Source organism: Podarcis raffonei, chromosome 5 (assembly GCF_027172205.1).
Source record: "Podarcis raffonei isolate rPodRaf1 chromosome 5, rPodRaf1.pri, whole genome shotgun sequence".
Taxonomy (NCBI): Eukaryota; Metazoa; Chordata; class Lepidosauria; order Squamata; family Lacertidae; genus Podarcis; species Podarcis raffonei.
The window spans coordinates 62,857,174-62,877,398 of record NC_070606.1 but is presented as its reverse complement, the minus strand read 5'-3'; the positions used below and the strand labels follow the sequence as shown (position 1 = coordinate 62,877,398).

At 39.2% G+C, this 20,225-nt stretch overlaps 1 protein-coding gene across 4 annotated transcripts in view; it reads left to right on the top strand.

Annotated features, from left to right (window-relative positions):
- Positions 1–20,225, top strand: part of ARMC8 (armadillo repeat containing 8) — a 50,904-nt gene that overhangs the window by 15,246 nt on the left and 15,433 nt on the right. For 2 of the 4 annotated variants that reach the window (XM_053389741.1, XM_053389739.1), the window contains 8 exons: positions 5,822–5,964; positions 6,047–6,144; positions 9,037–9,129; positions 12,252–12,311; positions 16,199–16,279; positions 18,503–18,578; positions 18,687–18,777; positions 20,058–20,118. In XM_053389741.1, coding sequence (XP_053245716.1) covers positions 5,822–5,964; positions 6,047–6,144; positions 9,037–9,129; positions 12,252–12,311; positions 16,199–16,279; positions 18,503–18,578; positions 18,687–18,777; positions 20,058–20,118 — 703 coding nt within the window. Of the gene's footprint in view, positions 1–5,821; positions 5,965–6,046; positions 6,145–9,036; positions 9,130–11,363; positions 11,885–12,251; positions 12,312–16,198; positions 16,280–18,502; positions 18,579–18,686; positions 18,778–20,057; positions 20,119–20,225 lie in introns of those variants that run through there. The other 2 variants (XM_053389740.1, XM_053389742.1) reach the window with 2 other exon arrangements.

Below are 20,225 nucleotides of genomic sequence, written 5' to 3'. Positions count from 1 at the left end.
CAAGTACTGTTCCTTACTCTTGGGGTGCAGGGTGGGTTTTGGGGAAAGGCTGTGCAGTTATACCTACCTGAGCCAAAGAATTTAAATGCTGCAGCACATGTTCATGTACCCAGAGCATATGAGTTAGCACAGACCTGCTGCATTTGTGTTCAGTCTTTTATGCCATAGGAGTTTTAACAAGTTCAGCATAATAGCTGGATGGGTTTACTTGTGGACTACTACTAATAATACTGGCACTGTTTGCCTTCATGGTAAGTTATAGTGTGAAACAAACTGTGGTTTAGCTATGGTCAAATCCCACTTACCTCACTCCTTCCTTTACCCAAGCCAGAAGGGAACAGACCATAATACTGACTTGTCTCTACATGTGATCTAGCTTTTTTGAGCTGTACGCATGAGAAAACAAATAGTTCACAGTAAAGCATAGTTTGTTTCAGTCTATGATTTACCATGATATGTGAACCAGACCACTGTGGTAGTGAAATCTGAGTAATTGCATTTTCTGTGCATATTTTCAATGTTTTAGGTTTGCACTTAAAGTGTAGTGTAGTGAATGTGACAAACACATCCATTATACAAGTTCACTCACCTGAAAGTGTGATTCACTGTGAAGTGCATTGAGTATACACTTTGAGATACGTGTGATGTTAAAATTTTAATAGTGAAGTATGAATAACGTCAAGTATGGTAAGTGTGACTTTTCTACTTGACATCTTTTCATTTTTTTATATAAAAATGTCATTAAGAGTACAGTCATACATTGGGTTACAGCCGCTTCAGGTTGCTTTTTTTTGGGCTATGCACCTGCCAAAACCCAGAAGTACCGGAATGGGTTACTTCCGGGTTTCAGGGGCCATGCATGCGCAGAAGCTCTGAATCGCAACCCGCGCGTGCGCAGACGCGCCGCTGCAGGTTGCGAACGTGCATCCCACACGGATCACGTTCGCAACCCGAGCATCCACTGTACTTAATTATCTTCAGTTGTTTCAGTAAGAGATCCAGTTAATCACTTTTCCATATTGCTTGGAAGAGTTAAAATGTGTGTGTTTGCAAAGGTGAGGGATACCTTTTTTACATACCTTTTGGGTTCAGTCTTAAGCAAATGTGTGAAATGTGCTACTGAGATTCTTTCTGAAGAGGATTAATTAACAGAATCCCATGATCCTATTAAGGAAAGTTCTTTTCTGTAGTCTCTGCATGGGATGTAAAGTAAGAGGTTGGTTTGTATAATTAACATAAATACGAAGTGGTTAAGTACTTGCAGTAATTAGTATAGGACAAGGAAGTTGAGGAAGAATGTCTGAATACATGTAAGGTTGAGGCTGCCAGTCAGTTGACTGGTCCAAATTAGGTCAGTTGACTACTATCAAAAATAACAACATATCAAGGCTGCTTCTACTAGCCACCTTGTAGAACCATAGGTATTTCTGAACAGGATCGCAAGCGGTCATTGGGGCCATAAGTCTCTCTCTTTGATTCCCTCTTACTTATTGCAGCATCCTGAGAATCTGCTGTGGCTATCTGTTCTGTAAAGGTCAAGTGGCGGATTGGACTTGAGTCTAGAAACATATACATTTGTTGTTTGAAAATAATTTGTGTAAAAATGAAAGTATCAAACTTAATGGATAAAGTATCTTTTGTTAATATTTTTTAAAATAAAACAACAAAAAACCTTATCTATTATTTGACAAGTACGTTGACCAAATCTCTCTTTACTGGTCAAATGCTTGAATAGTTAACATTTCTGTGGATATGAGTACAAGAGTATGGTAGTTACATAGGTTAAACGATCCATAGGATCAAATATTAATCTGGCTTGGAAATCATGTTTTAACCATTTAGAAGGGTAAAATTATGGAGCAGTTCTCCCTAAGACAGTGGTTGGAACAAAAATTTGTAGAACTACTGATAGTTGGAATTATATACTTCATCATACTTGTTTTATTTGTGTTGTGCTTTCTTGACTGTTACCTGTGTGGTTTATTTTTTTATTGAATAAAATACCTTGACAAAGCAAAAGGCCTAAATAATTACTCTCTTTAAAAAATCTTCCTGGGAAATGGCAAATTCAGATTGTTGCAGAAAAATGATTTTAGAAACTTTGGGTCAAGGAAATATTCCTCTGATATCTTGAGTTAAACTAGGGCTCTTCAAACTCGGCCCTCCAGCTGTTTTAAGACTACAATTCCCATCATCCCTGACCACTGGTCCTGCTAGCTAGGGATCATGGGAGTTGTAGGCCAAAAACATCTGGAGGGCCAAGTTTGAGGAAGCCTGAGTAGTGAACTGATCAGATGAGTTAGAACCTAGGCCAAGAATGGGAGAAACAAACCCTTCTTGAAGTAATTTATTAGTCTGAGGGATTAAAGGATGTTATGTTTGTATTCTTAATGTTTGTAAGGAAAAACTGTCAAAGGGCTTTGAATTATAGAGTTTTAAGAGAATCTTAATGGTCATCTAGTCTAACCTTCTGCCAAATCAGGAATCTACAACCACCATATCCCTGATACATGACTTTCAATCTCTGCTGCTAAGGAAAAATCTGCAGCCTTTTGAAATGGTTTATTCCACTGTACAAGCTGTTAAGACATCAGTTACTCATAATATTCAGTCTAAATTGTTTTTCTTATAATTGTGCACCCACTGGTTTGGTTCCTCTCGGCTGCAGGAAACAAATTAGAGTAATCTACATGACAGCCTTTCAAATGTTTGTAGATAGTTATCTTCTTGATGCACATTAAGAGTAGCACACATACACATTAAGAGTAGCACACATTCTTGGCACACATTAAGAGTAGTTTGAGCAGTTTATCTAGCCAGACTGTGTGTAGTGCCTTGTGGATCTGAGTTGGTGACTACTGCTTCTAAACCCTTGAACCTCTGAGTGTTTAATCAGATGGGTCAGATTTTGTTATGACCTCATCATCACTTTCTGTTGGGATACAGAGGTGCCTCGCAAGACAAAATTAATTCGTTCTGCGAGTTTTTTCGTCTTGTGAAGCACGGAACTGCACCTCTTCAAGCAATGCACCCTGGGTATTAACGGTTTTAAGAAAAAGGAAACAAACTTGCAAGACGTTTTCGTCTTGCGAAGCAAGCCCATAGGGAAATTCGTCTTGCGAAGCAACTCAAAAAACGAAAAACTCTTTCATCTTGCGAGTTTTTCGTCTTACGAGGCATTCGTCTTGCGAAGTACCACTGTATTTTGTATTCCTCAGTGTACCATTCTCAGTGATGAAACTGTGGCTTTAGGAGGATAAATGATGTATTACAAGCATTTCTTATAGATGAAGGTGGCAGAGAGCCATGACTGTATGTTCTAGTTCAATGAATGGATCAGTCTCTCTGGTCTTTATCAGTTCTGTTCCTTTCTGTTTCTGCATTAATCTGCATTTTTATTAGCTTCTGTGAAAATTTAAATATGTATTTTATTATCACAAAATAAATCCAAATGCAGATATGAATTATCTTGATGTATGTATTTCTAAACTTATTTAATCCTAAATGCACATTTTAGTGTAAATCTTGAGCAGTGAATTGTATCACGAAATTTTGAGAAGTGCAAAATCCAAAGTACTGTGTTCAGGTCCATGTATTAGTCTGGGAAGTGCAAATTAGGCTAGTTCTCTTAAGAATATAGGCCAAACAAAGTTCTGCATCCCTATCTAGTTCTTTGGGCAAAAAGGGGACTGATTAAGTCTTAAAGGTTTTGAAGTTTCTCTCAGTTCTGGCTTCCTTCCACGTTAAAGGGGAAAAGTCATACAGGTGACTTTCAGAAGTAGTGAGGTGGCACAGGACTAAGAAGCTTGGATAAATGGTATGGTGTTAGGTATCTTGTGGTGGCATTCTACCTGCAACAGCTTTTGCTTTTCAGTTTCCATCCCCAATCTTTATTTTAGTCTGAAGTGGCGGGATACTGACAGCCAAACTACACATTTAGCTGTATGCTTTTAGACAAGCAAACCTAAGGCAGCCACTTTGACAGTGATACTTTGAGTTCTTGTGAGTTAAAAATGGCATGAATATTAATTCAGTGTTTCATATTTTTATGTTAATTTGGTTGATTTGGTCAGTTTGGCTGTATACAAGGATTGTGCACATGGCACTATAGCTACTGAATTAGGCACCTCAGGCAGCATTCAGAGCTGTTTCTGGAAGAGGGCATTCTGGTGAACTTGTGTGATCTTCTGAAATGGGATACTTTCCTAATAAAGTAAGGCTTTAATCCTAACCCCACTTACCACGGGGTCATACCCATTAAATTCAGTAGGATTTGCAAGTGAACATGGATAAGACTGCATTGCAAAACTCTGAAATACATCTCAGAAGATGAGGGACGTAAAACTGATCCTTATTCATGGTGACTGATAAAGTAGTCATCTGAAAATACATTTAGATTTAAAAGTCCTTCAGTTGAAAGAACATTTTATGAAATAACTGCACCATCTTCCCAAATAAAGACAGAATTCATATGATAGAATGAAATAAAGCAGTAGGATCAATTGCCTACAGTTAAAGTGAATTCCAGCTGTAGTGAACAGATCATTTGTATCAGTGTAAGTCTTAATGGAATTTGATGTCTAGAATAAAGGAGTACTTTCTGTATGTCTGTGAAAGAATCTCATAGATCAGGGTGTGGAGCTTTTCTGGCTCCAAAGGCCAGATCAGTATCAGGCAAGTGGTATGGCCCAATTTAAATGTCATCTGATCACCTGATTGGCAGGTGGGCATGGCCAATTTTGAGGGTACGTAGGGAGCTTTAGGGGAGAGGAGGGGGAAGTTGTGTTCCATGAGTGAAAGTCTGCTTTGTGAGCAGAACAGCAGCATCGACTGTAACTCTAGGTCAGGGGTTAGCAACCTTTTTCAGCCGTGGGCCGGTCCACCGTCCCTCAGACCATGTGGTGGGCCGGACTGTATTTTTTTTGGGGGGGGGGAATGAACGAATTCCTATGCCCCACAAATAACCCAGAGATGCATTTTAAATAAAAGCACACATTCTACTCATGCAAAAACACCAGGCAGGTCCCACAAATAACCCAGAGATGCATTTTAAATAAAAGGACACATTCTACTCATGTAAAAACACGCTGATTCCCGGACCATCCGTGGGCTGGATTGAGAAGGCGATTGGGCCGCATGTGGCCCACGGGCCTTAGGTTGCCTACCCCTGCTCTAGGTTATGTGACAGCTCCACCAGTGTTGCATGTTGTCATGTTGGGCAGGGCTAAGATTTGTTGTTGTCTAACAAGTTGCATATGCCTCAGCAGAAGTGGGAGGGGAAAAAATATTCCAACTCTCTCTTTAGGGTTGTGTTACAGCATATCCCTTTTTATAAATGGGCATCTGCAGGTCCCGTTTAGTTGTGATAGCAGGGAGGAGGCTAGGAAGGTAAAAGGTTCCCAATACTAGATTTTGTTTTTTGACAATGTGCTCTAGATTTCTTCTAAGGTTTCAAACTTATTTTGCTTAATGCTTTCTTATAGAACAATATAATTACAATTGAGAGATACTCTGATTCCTTAGATATTACCCTGCTTTTACCAGTCTTCCATTTTCTTTTGGTTCTTACACACCTATTCCTTAGTGTTGGTATCTGATATTGTCTCCTTATCCCCATTAGTCCATCTTATGTTGACTGGACAGTCTCCAGCGTAGGATTGTGTCCTTTCTGTGTATAACACTTAACTCGCGACTTGGGCTAACATAGAGTAGAGCAGTGTTTCCCCTTTCCATAGTACCTGCTTACTTTTAACATAAAATAGTTATTTGTTTGAATTATGCTTTGCTAAGTCAAACTTTTCTTTTGTGTTTCCGTATATAGGTTGCTATACTTGCTTCAGCAAGAAACCTCCAGCACTGAGCTGAAAACTGAATGTGCAGTGGTGCTAGGAAGCCTTGCAATGGGTACAGAAAACAATGTTAAATCTCTTCTGGACTGCCATATCATACCAGCCTTATTACAAGGTACCTTCATTTTCATTATTGTTATCCTCTTGTTTGCACAGCATTTGAGAACTGGAAAAAGTTTCTCAACTTGTATTCACAGGGTTACTGTCACCAGATCTTAAATTTATTGAAGCTTGCCTCAGATGTCTTCGCACCCTTTTTACCAGCCCTGTAACTCCTGAAGAACTATTGTACACGGTAAGTTATATGCAACAGGTATGTTTTCTGCAATAGCTTGTCACACATTTAGAACACACTTGTGTATGAGAGTGTGTGTTGCTGAAAGAATTTTGAAAGATGGTGATTGTGAAAGGATTCCACACGATGGCATATGTGTGTTGGAGAACTGGCTTCACGGGAACTGGAAGCTAGAAAAGAATTTCTAAAGTTCTGCTGCTCTGCGCAATAGGAGTGCCTGGCGTGCTCTGGTCCATGGGGTCACGAAGAGTCGGACACGACTAAATGACTAAACAACAACAACAACCCTGAAGGACCTATATCTGCCATCCTAATATATAAGGCAATTCAAAAAGTGAACTGTATTGCAGTAAGTGCCTGTCACTACTGCCATCTGTTGCAGCAGAAATTTGTGGGACCTTTTCTTATTTGCCCATATGAGAGAACTATGAAATATATGAAATCTATATTATAAACTATATTATATTATAAACACCAAGAAGAAAAGCAAATAAACATTGCACTGCAATGTTATCTGTGTTGTAAAATGAGTTTGAATGATTTTAACTCAAACGGTTGACAATTTTATTCAGTGTTAAGTTTTGGGAGATATTTATTACTAGATTATGTATTCACAAATTATTTCTTTATGTGAACTAGTAAGAAACCTGTTTCAATTGCAGTGGGAAAATTGGTTAACATTAACCCAGTGTAATACTGATATCTGAGAAAATAAACTCTTGATTTATAGGATTAAAGGTTCCCATGTTCATTTTCAAAAGAAAACTACTAAACAGGGGACAACGTGCAGCTTGTAGAGTCTTACTAGAAATCTGAGAAACTCCATTTCTGAAAGGAAGGGCTAGGTTGCCCCAGATCACTTTTCCCTGTGTGTCTGCTTTTTCTGAGTTGCTACTGTTAGCAGATCTTCTCCTTGTTATGGTGCTAAGTCAGCAGCCAGAAGTGAATAAATATTCATTATTCTAAGATCTGGGGCTGTTTCTGGGATTGGATGCTGGGGAATTTTCCAGCCAGAGGTATGTGATGGAGGAGCAGAGCATTTCTTTGGGGAAGCCTCTGGAGGAGATTTGGAAGGGGCATGAAGGGCTGCAGAGATGAAGAGAGCAAGGGAAATCCTTTTGTGTGAGTAGAAGTCTGCTCATGCGATATTGGGTATCTCCCATTGATTTTACTTTTATACAAATTTAGGTGGAAGTTGCTCACTGGGGCAAGACAATATGAGCGTATAACACCGATCCTGACTCGTCTGCACTAGCTGCCAATTAGTTTCCAGGCCCAAACTAAAGTGCTGGTTTTGACCTAGGAATCCTTAACGGCTCAGGACTACAATACCTCAAGGACCATCTTTCTTCCATATGAGCCAGCTCAGACCCTGTGATCATCATCTGAGGCCCTTCTGCCTCCTCCATGAGAGATCTTGAGAGTCGCAACTTGAGAATAGGCCTTTTCTGCAGTGGCTTCCCATTTGCAGAATGCTCCCCCCAGGGAGGCCCACCTAGCGCCTTCATTACTTATCTTTAGGTGCCAGGCAAAAATGTTTCTTTTTAACCAGACCTTTGACCGATTAACATTCTATGTCATTTATTCTATGTCATGTTTAAAATACATTTGAGGGAGGGGGCTTATTGGTTTGTTTTGTTGTGTATTTTGTGTTCTTGTATTTTTATGCAATCTTTTGATGAAGGGCAGTATACAAACTTAATAAATAAATAAATTAAATAAATAAATAAACTCAAGCTTAACTCAAATTTCTTTAACAGGGAGATAGTCCTCCTGATAAATATTTAAGATGGTATTATGGGTTCACATGATTTTTGCAGGGGATTCCCTAAAAACTAGCAATGAAGCATAGGTCACCTCAGTGTCCGCAGATGTTTTCTTTTATAAGTTGGTGGTTTCATTATATTCATTTGTATAACTAAATCTGGATCAGTGTTGTGATGCTAGCAAGCACTGGATCGGTGAATTTCATTGTAAGCTTTAATTTTGTGGTGTTTTGGGAGGGACCCCATGTAAAATCATGCAAATTCAAAACAATCCATTTTAATTCTACTGAATGACACTTTGGGGAAAGCGGGGTGTGTGCTTCCTTTTTCTGTTGGTCTGAGGAGAGAAAGTGACTGGGAGAGAGAAGGAACCAGAGCTGGTGGTGCCAATGGGCCCAAAAATGTTGGCGGCCACCCTACCTACCCATCGTTCAGCCTGGACACTGAGATCCAGCGCCAAGGGCCTTCTGGCAGTTCCCTCATTGCGAGAATTGAGGTTACAGGGAACCAGACAGAGGGCCTTCTTGGTAGTAGCGCCCGCCCTGTGGAACAGGGGCACTCCCTTGAGATGTGAAGGAAATAAGCAGCTATCTTCTCTTTAAAAGACATCTGAAGACAGCCCTGTTTAGGGAAGTTTTTAATATTTAATACTGTATTGTTTTTAACACTTGATTGGAAGCCACCCAGAGTGGCTGGGGAAACTCAGCCAGATGGGCGGGGTATAAATAATAATATATTATTATTATTATTATTATTATTATTATTATTATTATTATTACCTTCACAGATTCTGTTTCCAGGCATTTCTTAGCCATGCTGAAGGCTATAAGTCTGTTATAAGCAGAGCTGAAATGTCAGTATTCTGAGACTGTTACTGTATTCTCTGCTATCGCTAGATTTCTTCTGAACAATGTCACAGCTCTATAGATTTTGAAAATCACTGGTTAGAGATGGTCAGTTATGAATATATAAAAAATCCCATTATAAGGCTCCAAGCTGTTTGTTTCCTTGTGAATCTCAATAGAAAAAGGGAATAACCCAGTGCATGTAGTGTATACACAATAACTGCTTGCTGGTGTTGAAAATTTTAGTTGTAATGTTCAGCTTTCTCTCCTGACTCTTTTAGGATGCTACAGTTATTCCCCACCTCATGGCACTGCTCAGTAGGTCTCGATATACTCAAGAATACATATGTCAGATCTTCTCACATTGCTGCAAAGTAAGAAAGGAGCATGAAACATTCTACTGGGGTCTGTAAAACCAAGTATTCCCTTTTGGTGGGCTTTAAAAATACTGTTTTGTTAAGATAACTGTGTGTGTGAGTGAAACAGTGGGCCAGACGTAGTAGAATATTTTCTTTGATTTGCTTGCAGGGCTAAGCAGGGTTGCTCTTAAAGCAAAATAAAAGGAGAAAATACGAGTTAAGATACACATTTCATTAAAAAATTAGCAAGGCACAAGCCTTTCTCAGGGTGACTGTATATAAAGGTTTCTCACTAAAGCTCTCAAATCAGCACAACGTGAATGAACCACTCCTTAATTTTTTGCTCTGTAGAACAGTTAAATGTTTGGACAGTATTTCAGAACTTGTATATATTCCAGATTTAACCAACCATAGCTTTATTTCTGTTTACAAACTTCTCTCTGCGTCTGTCTGTCTGTCTGTCTGTCTGTCTATTTTTTAAGAAATTGACTGCCTGAAAATTGGCAGTTATTATCTACAGAAATTATGTGGTACATGCTTCAAACCTCATTTTCACAGTCCAAAATCTTAACAATATAAATACTTTTCTGGAGAGTTGTTCCTACTCTGTCTGCTCTTCTGTAGGTGTTATCTCATCTGTGTCTCCAGTATTTGACACCTACAAATGTGTGACAGATGTAGCCATTGTCCCAAGGTTTCTGAGTAAAGTGACACAACCGTGCATAGCCATATCCTTGCTCCACCCTGGTTTAAAACTTGGGCTGTTATCCTTTTCTTTCCCATCTCTGTCCTATAAAGGTGTCCAGTGTGGTGTAGTGGTTAAGAGCGGTGGACTCGTAATCTGGTGAACCGGTTTCGATTCCCCGCTCCTCCACATGCAGCTGCTGGGTGACATTGGGCTACTTACACTTCTCTGAAGTCTTGTAGCCCCACTAACCTCACAAGAGTGTTTGTTGTGGGGGAGGAAGGGAAAAGCAGAATGTTAGCCGCTTTGAGACTCCTTAGGGTAGTGATAAAGCGGGATATCAAATCCAAACTCCTCTTCTTATCGTTCACCCTGCCATTTCCTATGCCCCGCATGTGTCTGGAACTGGTGCAAGTTGTGATTAGGGCAACTTGAATGAGCTCACCAAGCTTTGAAAAGCCCATGCTTGATACTGAAGATAAATTATTGCATTGTCTGAGGTGGAGCAGATGATTTGACAATCCAGAAATCGCAAATTATGCCATTGTTCCTCTTCATATGCATTCAGAACCAGATTAATTTTGGAAGAGGCAATCCTAAATCCACAGTTGTGGCAAAACTAGGCAAGGAGGGGGCATTCTAATGCATGATTTCACTGCTGCAGTCTGAAGTGGTATCATGGAAGTAGAACATTACTACCCCTTGCTATTTCTGCATGCCTGTATCACCCGTTTTGTGTGACAGATACAAAATGTCCTGCTGTTCAGGGTCTTGTGCAATTATAGCTCAAACAGATGCAAAGGTTACAGAGCGCAAATAAACTGTAGCAGCTGATGTCTGACTGGAACACGAATTAAGTATTTTTTTCAAGGAATGTGTATCATATTAGAAATGAGTCTTGAGTTGCTACTCCCAAATTTCCAGGGTCAAGTTTTCCATATATTGTCTGGCAGTTGCATAGAGGTTACTTCCTGAAATACACAAATACAACTTTTATAAACAATGTGTATGTTGATGTTCTGAACTAATTGAACAGAAAATGCTTCCTACAATGTTTACCCAAAACATTGGCAAATGAGATAATTTATTGTGACGTTTTGAATGCTGTGTGAATAAGAATGATCAAAATACAATTTTTAGCACCCTAAATCTTAGGTTTTGGCATATAGATTATTTTAGCACAAACAAACAAAAAAGTAGTGAATTGATGAGGTCATACAGAAAATTGCAAGAGTTACAATATACCATTTTAAAGTTTCCAGAAATATTATTAGAATACTGGGGAAAGTCAGCTTATCTGTTTTTAGTATCTTGCTGCTTATCAAGCCCCCCCCCCCCATTTTTATTCTGCAACTGTGCTCTCCAGAGTTTCAGAAATAGTTCAAGACAGTATATTTGGACAGACTGTCTCAAGCAGCTGGTGGTGTGCTGTAATAATGCATAACATTTATTTAGCATTTAGAGTCTCCAAATGTCATTTACATTGTAATCCTTACAATAGAAATATTGTAGGAAGGTAGGTCAATATTTTCCCTATGTTGCTAAACTAGTTACAGCTATACAGCTTAATGCTGTATAGAGTCTTTTATGTTTTTACTAAAACCATGAAATCATTTGAAATCAATTGCAAAATTGTAGAGCAATGCCAATTATCTTATTGAACCTTCAGGAGACTACACATGCAAATCTACACCTGAGTAATTACAGATTGGGGATACTAACAAAGGATTTTAAAACTGAGCAATAGAGTTTGCACAAAAACCTGACCAAAGGCAACCAATTTATACTTGTATTTTACTTGTGAAGAACATTGAGGCTGAAATATAGTAATCCATTAGTGCTAACCCAGTCTTGTAGAGAATTTTGTTATTTAAAAGTCTTCTTTTTTATCTCTTGAGAAATGTATTATTATTTGTTTGTCATTGTATGCAAACAAAAGTCTCAAAGTGACATAACAACAAATTTTAATACAAACAGTAGAATAAGGAGGACAAATTCTACCTCACTGTACCTCACCCACAGATCTACCAGTTTATTCCAATCTACCTTTTGTTAATCCCCGATTCGAGACACTTTATGCTAAAAGTAGGTGTTTTTTAAATTTCCTACTCTGTTTCATAGCCTTTACACTAGTTTTCAATCACTGTGTATATCTGATTTTTGAAATTTATGTACTCTTTTTCTATAGAAATGTTTTTCTGTCTTGTATATTCAGTAGTGGTTCCTGAATGCACACAGGGGCCTAGATTGGTCCACTGTATAAAATACTGGACATAGATCCATCTGATAAAGATCAAAATTCAGTTTATATATCAATATTTGAGAGAACATGTGGGGAGGCGGGGTGGTAGGGGAAGGGAGTTAGGCCCACAGTACTCAGATAAGTTGCAGGTTAAAAAGGAGAAAATGATACTTGACTTTAATTTTATATCTTTTAATATCTGTTCTTCAGCTCCGACACTGGCATAGCTGCGGCTTTAAATCCTCGCCTCAGCCACTTCTATGTGCCAATGTAAGTTTTTTTTTCCTCCTTCAAAATGGTATATTAATTGCATTTTATCTAAACAAATTGTCAGTGGTAGTAGCTGAAGTCTGTCTTAAAAGTCCAGATTTTTCACAGCTGTTAACTTGGTTACTTGTTGCATAACGTCAGATTTTTACTTGAGCCAGATTTTGTGTATATATTTTATTGGCTAATTGAGTCATATTTTTTTTAATAGTAAGAGAAAAGTTTTGCTGCTCTGATTTGGAGCCACCAGCCTTATGAGAGGATTGTGGCAGAAACAACACTGTTGAGTGGTAAATGAAGTAGGGCTGGTTTTTGTAGTATGGATGTTGATGTTCATAGCACCAGAAGAGTACAAATAGTCCAAATTGTCAACCTCAAGCCAAGACTTTCCAGCTATCAACTCCCCACACAATGTACTGTAAATAGAGCAGAACTTTACATCACTCTGTAGGTTTCTACGGAAAATGACTTTGGGTGACTTAGTCAGTTGAACCTAATTGCACATTAGAGCAGAATTGGGGTGGGAGGGTTCAGTAGTCAACTGGCCAGGGAAGGAGCTCTTCCCTTATCCCATTATGAGAATCCATTAGACTCTGAACACAAAGCAGAACCGAGGAATCAAACGTCCTCAACTTATTCTAAAGTTTTAATCCTTTTGTTGTGAGAGAGGCAATCATTGTGGGTGGCAAAAATAAACTGTGATGGAAACTGGTGGAAACTCTGCACTAGTCTAATTTGACTACAACCAAGCATTGGTAGGCAAACTAAGGCCCGGGGGCCGGATCTGACCCAATCACCTTCTAAATCCGGCCCATGGGCGGTCCGGGAATCAGCGTGTTTTTACATGAGTAGAATGTGTGCTTTTATTTAAAATGCATCTCTGGGTTATTTGTGGGGCATAGGAATTTGTTCTTTCCCCCCAGTATATAGCCTGGCCCCCCACAAGGTATGAGGGACAGTGGACCAGCCCCCTGCTGAAAAAGTTTGCTGACCCCTGGTTTAAAGTAACACAATTAGTGCCTCAATTTCAGATGGGGTGAATAGGTATTTTACCTTGTCTTTCTGAAATCTAATTGTTTATCTGTATCATAAAAATTTGGACTAGGCATATCTTTTATAATTTATGTTCAGTTGTATTGTGTAAAATATTCTTACTCGATTACGAGTGATCATCAAGGAAAAACATAGTTAGGGAGAAGCTTCTTTTTGAAAGTCCAGCCATAGGCTTACAACCTACCTATTAAAAAAGATACTCTAGGACAGGTTTCCTCAACCTCGGCCCTCCAGATGTTTTGAGACTACAATTCCCATCATCCCAGACCACTGGTTCTGATAGCTAGGGATCATGGGAGTTGTAGGCCCCAAAAAAACATCTAGAGGTCCGAGGTTGAGGAAGCCTGCTCTAGGATGAGGTTGAAGGAATAGAGACAGGAAAGATAAACTAGCCAAACAACATTTTTTTTCTTTTTAAGCAGCCACCACCACCATATTGGAGTTGTGTATCTTTTGGTTTCTGATATTTATTGCAACAAAACGAATCGGGTGAAAAGATGACTAGTATGTTTGAGGCCATCTAGTTGCCCATGTTTTTCAAATGCAATTTTCTGCCTTTTAAAATCTGACTGTTTTGTATAAATTTATATTTTTGAACTTTTTCATAATCTTCACAATATCTAAAACACCGACTTGTTGAGGGGAGGGAGAGACAGGAAATACACGAACCCATCATTAAAAGGGTGGGTTGAAAATAAAGTTGTAAATGAACAAAGCAGGCACATATAAATTGCCACAGATAAGTAAAATATCATAGGGAAGAGAATAAAAACAACAAATGAACAACACTGTGCTTTAATTATACTCATATATATTGGGATTTATTTTGACTCTTCTTCATGTCTTCCTATTTAAGGATTCTGCTTTTAAAAGTCAATTGGTAGACGAGCTGGCAGGATATTTCCTGCAGGGTTTAAACTCTGTTACAGGCTTCCCATTCTGTGATATTAGATGTAAGACACATGTGAGAAGAATTATTGCCTGTGCCTTTCATTTTGGGGGGGGGGGAATAGGTTTATTAAACAATCTGACATTTGGGGGGAAATTGCTAATTATGAACCTTAAGCATTTTTCAGTGGAAAGGCGGGATACAAATGCATTAATATTCCCAGTATATATATGCCTGTCCGTCCTTGTTCCTTGCTGCGTCTCTGTCAGCTCAAAGGCTTTCTTTTCTCACATTCCCACAAAGTTCTTGCAATCTGTGTTCCTTTTTCCATCTTGTGGATTTAGCCTTCTTTTGCAGTATTTTCTATCTCCACTTGACAGTTGTCTTTACTAACTTCATGAAGCTTGCTGAGGCTACACATGGACATGTATTCTGCATCTATTTCCTCCAAAAATTGCACCCACTGCCAGACATCCCTCCCCCTTTCCCTGAACAGTTCAAGCCCATCCAGGATCTGATAAACTTTGCTGGGCAAAGTGCTTAGTAGTAATATGGTTTCGGCAGAGTTGCTTCCACTTTAGACACAAAAAATGGGAGTATCGTCATCTGTTCTATATTGTTACCATTACATTTGGGGGAGGGGGAGCATTATCGGAAAGTAGAGTTATGAAAATTAGTTGTCATTGAAGTTGGAATGATCAGTTGTCTGTTAGAGATGCACATCTTACAAAGCACTTTGGATCTCTTCTTCAGTTTACAACTCCTAGTCTGTCTGTACATTCTTGCATTACTAAATCAGGATATTAAAATGCAAATGGCCTGTGGGGTTCTAGAAGCTATTCTGCTCACTCAAAATCTCATGTACTCAGAGTAAACCGCTAGATCCTGGTGTCTGCTGCAGGATATGCCATGCCATCAAAATTTCTTTCTAGCCACTATAGCTAGAGTTGATTCCTGCAATAAAGGGAAAGCTGAGGCTCTAATTCTGTTGCAGCATCAGACTTTAGGGTTCAAGGCACCTCAGCATTATAGGAGGTGGTAATCCAGTGCATTGTACCGTGTGACATTTGGTGTATGGGTTGGATCCAGAGAATGAAAGGCCACTTGCACAGGTTGTCTTTTCAGGCTCCCTTCCCCTCCACCCCTTGTGCTCCCCCGAAGCCACTCTGTAGCATGGGATAGATAATGGGTGTGTGTGCGTGTGTCATACAATGGAAGGGAAAACTGGAAGAATTTGGCAGGGCTGTCTTGTGAGAATGGCAGCACTTTGTTCGAGACAACTTTGGACAAGCCTGGCTTTTTATCGGACGCTTGCTTTCATATTTTGCTGCTTGTCTTTTGAAAATACAAAAATTGAATAATTTATAGTGCCTGATTAAAAAGAAAATAAATGTTTTCTGAGTCTAATATGAGAAAGAGCACAATTTTGATGAACGAAATTCGTTACAGCTAAACTGCACGTTGCATTAAACATGCAGTTTTGGGTATGTGTCTCAGGTTTTTTCTTTTTAAATTAGCAGTTACCACAGCTTTTCTAATGGAAGCCACCACCACCCAGCTGCCACGGAGCTACTTTTCCATAGCAAATTACAGCTGTGGTGGGGGGCAGTTTCCTGGGATATTGGTGGAGGGTTAAACATTTCCCTGCAGTTCTGGCCCACTGCCCCCCTCAAATCGGCTGCTACTTTATATGTAAAAGCAGCACAACAGAAAACTCTGCATCTTAGCCCTTACTGGAGTTGCTGGATTCTTTAAAATTTAGCTTGACTCTCTTTTGGTAGCAATTTTGGAAGATGCTGTAAAAATCCAGTCTATTCTTAGCCTGGAATGAACAATAATAAACTTGGAAAATGAGTAACCTTTCAATTTAGTATGCATTATGTACAGTAAATAATTATTTCTTCTCCCTTTACATTTAAGGAGCAATGGCTTTTTTCTTTTTTAATAGGGTCCAGACCATCAGACAGTCCTGTTTAACCATGGAGCAGTGCAGAATATTGCTCACCTGTTAACTTCTACATCTTATAAAGTAAGGCATTAATATAACCTCTATTCTATAAAGTAAGCCATTAGTTTGAATCTTGATGCAGCATCATTGCTGGAGTGAAGAAGTAAGTGCAACAGAAGCTGCTGTTTTGGCACAGAAGAGACTGCAAGCGTTTCACTTTTAGCAGTGTGTGTGCAGATATGGGGAAACATCACAAAGCATATTTTCCTATAAAGGGCTCTTCTGTTGTATACTTGAGACGCATAAAAAAAGAAGAAAGTGGGAGAGTAGAAGGGAACATCATGGAAAGGGGTAGAGGAAAGTGAAGTTGAAGAAATATCTCTGATGGCATCTTCCTGGCAACATTATTCCTGTCATGAAGTAGTATGCTTAATCATTACTTAATTGCTTTGTTCTTCTCCTAATACCAACTACTTGTAGCAAATTTAAAATGTAGAAATGTTTAAAAATGGCTATAAGCAATTAACCTTGTAACATTGAAAAGGACACCAACCTCCAAAAAGAAAACAAATATAAGATGAACTACTCAGAACATCACCAACAAAGAAACCATGGCAAACCAGCTCATCTTATTCCATCAGGTGCCCTGGGAGAGGATAGTTTTAACAGGCACTGGTAATTAGTGCCTGAAACTTCAAATTACAAATTAATTATATGGCAGAAATGGCCAATGGCAGAATTAAGAAAAGATTCAAACAATTAAATTCTTCAAAGCAAAGTATATACTGAGTTGAGTCATTTCTACCTTCAGTGAATAACATTAACTTTGGCCCAAGACGACTACTTAGTACATAACATGAAGTAATAAAAGAAAACTAGACCTTGTCAAAGTTAACTTTCTGAAATATAGAAAATAAAGTTGTACTTTATTTAATTCAAGTATTTATGTTTAATATTTAGGGAAATGGAGGAAGGGAATTGAAAGTAAATCCCTGCTGCATGCTGCTTGGGAGACTGCTTGGGAGAACTCTGTATCTGGCATCTCCCAGCACATAATTCTGTAGGAAGGTCTTGATTTGCTTCCTCTGGTCAGTTTTAAAATTAAACTGGAAAAATTAGATTAATTACTTAGATAACCATTTGTGATGCTTGAAAACATTCCATGTCATCTAGAATAGTTCTGGATCATTCTCCTAGCATGGAACCTGGTCCATGTCAGATATTATTGGGGACGTGCTATGATGAAGAGGCCTCTTGGAAGAGTTTGGTTGTTTTGGTGGCAAGTGTAGTAAAAGACTGGCCTGAGACCCTGAAGAGCCACTCCCAGTCAGGATTGCCAATACTAGGCTAGATGGACAAGTATAAAGGACTTAGTAGAAAGTAGCTTCCTATGATCTTTTTGAACCAGCCAAATCGGCTTTATACAAAGTTCATTGGCAACTCTGATTTTATCTGTAAATTGAGTAAAAGGATGTGAGGACCTGTGCTACAAATTGTATAATAAATATTCACTGGATAATTCACTGGATACAAATGCTCTGCAAGTTCCAAATATTAAGGCTTCTGTTGCATTCTTTCGGAATGGAACATCCTGTAGTTTTAATCAGAAATATGTTCTGTTCAATGCATTTAGACGTTGACTCGTAGAGTTACACTTCCCTGAAAAGGGGGTTTCCTGATAGCTCTGGAAAGTGAAAATCCCCTGTGCGCTTAGCCTTATATTAATTGGCAGTGAGAAACCTTGTGGGCATTTTATTTTGACTCATTATAAGTAGCCAAAGATCGTTTCTCAAATTAGGCTGCACTGAGCCTGTTTACATTATGTGGGAAAGTAACTGCCCAAGTATCAAATGCAATTATGATGCAAGGGAGGGTAGAGAGTCAAAGAAGAAGCTGATTGACAGGCCCTTGCAGCATGTCAAATGGAAGGGAGGAGAATGAAGAACGTGGGACTGGCAGTGTTAACTCTTGTTCAGAAAAAAGGAGACTCGTTCATTGTACTGATTGGGAAGGAGCAGGGAGATGTGGGTGAACACTCATTCTGTGCAAACTAGAGTTCACAAAAGTTTCAGAGTGAAGGAGAAGATGACTTCTGCTTTAGTGATGATTCAGATTCTGTTTTGGCAGGGCTACCTCTCAGTTTGAGAACTGTGGTTCTAATCACTTAGCCCTCCTAGCTTTTTTAAAGGACTTCCTCTGTATTTCCACCACATTTTCAGTGGACTTTTGGCAAATATTTCAGTGATAGTAGCTTTGACTGACCTTACATAAAACATAAATTTATAAATGTGTGTTTTTATACAGGTTCGAATGCAAGCACTGAAATGCTTTGCAGTTCTAGCCTTTGAAAACCCCCAGGTATCATTGACTCTCGTAAATGGTAAGCTGAGCACTTTGCTGTCAATATACAGATTCACAAAGTAATTGCAATTTTGCTAAGTAATTACAATTTCGTTAATTCCTGACACTTCGATTTTCTCATTTTCAGTGTTGGTTGATGGAGAACTATTACCACAGATTTTTGTGAAGATGTTACAAAGAGACAAGCCTATTGAAATGCAGCTCACATCAGCCAAATGGTAATATTCTTCAGGCTCAAGAAGAAGTAACACTTTAAATCCGGCTTCCTCAACCTCAGCCCTCCAGATGTTTTGAGACTACAATTCCCATCATCCCTGACCACTGGTCCTGCTAGCTAGGGATCATGGGAGTTGTAGGCCAAAAACATCTGGAGGGCCGAGGTTGAGGAAACCTGCTTTAAATGCTACACATGTTTACTTGTTACAAAAAATTATGAATACATAACTGTGTCAACCCATACAGCAAATTAGCAAAATCAAAGGGTTGTATTCCACTCTCACCGTGGGACTGCTCAAGAGGGTCCTCCAAGCCTCTGGAGTAGATAAGGGCGTGAAGAAGTGCTGAAGGTGGGCAGGAGAGGAAGGGAAAGAATTATGTTCTGCTCACACAACAGCAGCATTAAATACCTGGGCATGCAGATTGCCCACCTAATGTGAAGGTTGCAGATGTTGCTTGTTGTCTAGATAGGTAGGAGTTGGTGATCTTGGTGCATGTTGGCACAATGACATGGGCAAATGTAGTTATGAGGCCCAGGAAGTGAACTTTAGATTGCTAGGTAGGATGCTGATGGTAGCTTTCTCTGAAATGCTCCTGGATCCACACACAGGTGCCATTTTTCTCCCTCTCGTAACATTAGAACTCGGGGACATCTAGTGAAGCTGAATGTTGCAAAGAGTCAGGACCAACAAAACAAAGTACTTCTTCACAGAGCACATAGTTAAACTATGTAGTTGTGTCCACTTGATCACACACACTACTATGGCACTACCAACAGGGGCTCTTGCTCAGTGGTGGAGTAGAAGATTTACATGAAAAAAGTTCCAGCTTCAGTAACTGGCATCTACAGTTAAAGGGGATAATGGGAGTGGGCTGTCTCTGCCTAAAGCTCTGGTGGCCCATTGGTATAGACTGTATGGGCTAGATGAACAAATTCTCTGACCTGTTATAAGGCAGCTTCCTGCGTTCCACTTTAGTATAGCTTTCCTCCCCACCAGCTTATAGCTGCTCTAACAAGGGTCAGGATACTCTTCTTCTGCTTTCCAGAGCTTTACTATTTCATTTGTTTTTAAAACGTGTCCCCTTAACTGCTGAATGGTTCATCCAGCAATGAGACAAAACAAAATCTAAAACATACTTTATACTTCTGACAATGGGGGTAAATTAGGTCTGTAGTTCTCTCTAAGGTAGTGTAAGCCTTCTAATGATTTTTTTAAAAAAACACAATTCTCTGTATATACTACATGAGTCAGTTAATCAGCATTTTGATGTTTCATTGCAGCCTTACTTACATGTGCAGAGCTGGAGCAATTCGCACTGATGATACCTGCATTGTGTTAAAGGTAAGTTGATTAAGCATATAGCTGTACTCAGATGTGTATATTTCAGAACCATACTACCAAAAACTAGGCTAGGCCAACAGAAGTCAAGAGGAAATAGGGTGTCTATT